The sequence below is a fragment of the Seriola lalandi genome, unplaced genomic scaffold (genome assembly GCF_002814215.2).
Source record: "Seriola lalandi dorsalis isolate HSWRI2012SDOR001 ecotype SW California unplaced genomic scaffold, Sedor1 jcf7180002004882, whole genome shotgun sequence".
NCBI classification, from domain to species: Eukaryota; Metazoa; Chordata; class Actinopteri; order Carangiformes; family Carangidae; genus Seriola; species Seriola lalandi.
This window is the reverse complement of record NW_019475537.1, coordinates 1-1,447: the sequence shown is the minus strand read 5'-3', so window position 1 is coordinate 1,447 and position 1,447 is coordinate 1. Positions and strand designations below refer to the sequence as shown.

Below are 1,447 nucleotides of genomic sequence, written 5' to 3'. Positions count from 1 at the left end.
TTTTTTTTTTTTTAGCATTTATGACAATTAAATGCTGCATTACAGTACTTAAAACCTATTTATTTATTTTAAACAACTCCCAGCTTTTATACTGAATGCTTGATGCATATTCTGGAAGACTTTAAGATTGTCCCTAAATTGTGCAGTTTACTAATCTGTTCAGTTTGGAGTCTGTTGTTGTTTCTTTTCTTTTCACAACCTGTGATTGTTGAAAATATAACCGTTCAATTTCAGCTCAGGGAAGATCTCACGTTAAATCTTGACCTTAGATTGTGATACCAAAACTTAACATGTTCTGTTGATTGATTATTAGAAAACTGAGTCAAAATCTACTGTCATACTTTCACACCCTGTAATTACAAAGCAAATAAGTAACTGATTTTGTTGTTTGTTAATTTTCTACCTGCTAAATATCAGTTATATTCTGCAGATGGTAATCAACCTTGTCCTATGTTTCCCACTCTTTCTAAGCGGGTGTTGAGTCACCAGGATGACACAGCGCTGCTGAAAGCCTACATAGTGGAGTGGAGGAAATTCTTCACACAGTGTGACATCCTGCCCAAGCCTTTCTGCCAGCTGGAGATTACTCTGATGGGCAAGCAAGGAAGCAACAAGAAGTCCAACGTGGAGGACAGCATCGTCCGCAAGGTGAGGAGGAGCAGGAGTGGGCAATCAAAGAGTTAATACATGTGTGTCATCTGTATACATTGACATCATTCTGTGAGTAATACTACATCACTCACTGTGCAGCTGATGCTGGACACGTGGAACGAGTCCATCTTCTCCAACATTAAAAACCGGCTACAGGACAGCGCCATGAAGCTCGTCCACGCTGAGAGGCTGGGAGAGGCATTTGACTCCCAGCTGGTCATTGGAGTGCGAGAGTCCTACGGTGAGAGTCAGCAACACAGGTCACCTTATTGTTCCAGTATATTAACCCAGAGAGGCTCATAGGTCCATGAGTGCATTCAGTTTTTATTTTTTTGTGTGAATCAAAATCTTTGTCCAGAATCAGACCTCTGGTTGCACAATAAATGCATCTTCTACCCCTGTAATCTTGTAAACTGTCCTGTAAACTTTTTCCTGACCCAGACACTTGTTGACCTCTCCATATCTTTTCTGCGGTTGCGCTTTACTTTGTCCCCTGTGCAGTGAACCTGTGCTCCAACCCCGATGACAAGCTGCAGATCTACAGGGACAACTTTGAGAAGGCGTACATGGATTCTACTGAGAGGTTCTACAGGACACAGGCACCCGCCTACCTCCAGCAAAATGGGGTCCAAAACTACATGAAATATGTGAGTATGAGTCATAGATGTATTTTGAGGCCAGGAGAACTTATTTCTCACTATGAGTGATAGGATCCTCGATAGACGCACTGTTTTCTGCCTGTTTCATTAAATATGTATCTGCCACTGCTGATTAACTTTCTTTTCAAGCCAATCTC

At 41.6% G+C, this 1,447-nt stretch overlaps 1 protein-coding gene across 1 annotated transcript; it reads left to right on the top strand.

Moving 5' to 3' along the window:
* The first annotated feature begins 131 nt into the window (after positions 1-131).
* LOC111669472 (cullin-5-like) lies at positions 132-1,423 on the top strand. The gene is made up of 3 exons (XM_023425789.2): positions 132-648; positions 751-892; positions 1,153-1,423. The coding sequence occupies exons 1-3, from the start codon at positions 451-453 to the stop codon at positions 1,356-1,358; spliced, it is 546 nt and encodes a 181-aa protein (XP_023281557.1). The 5' UTR covers positions 132-450; the 3' UTR covers positions 1,359-1,423.
* Positions 1,424-1,447: the final 24 nt, after the last annotated feature.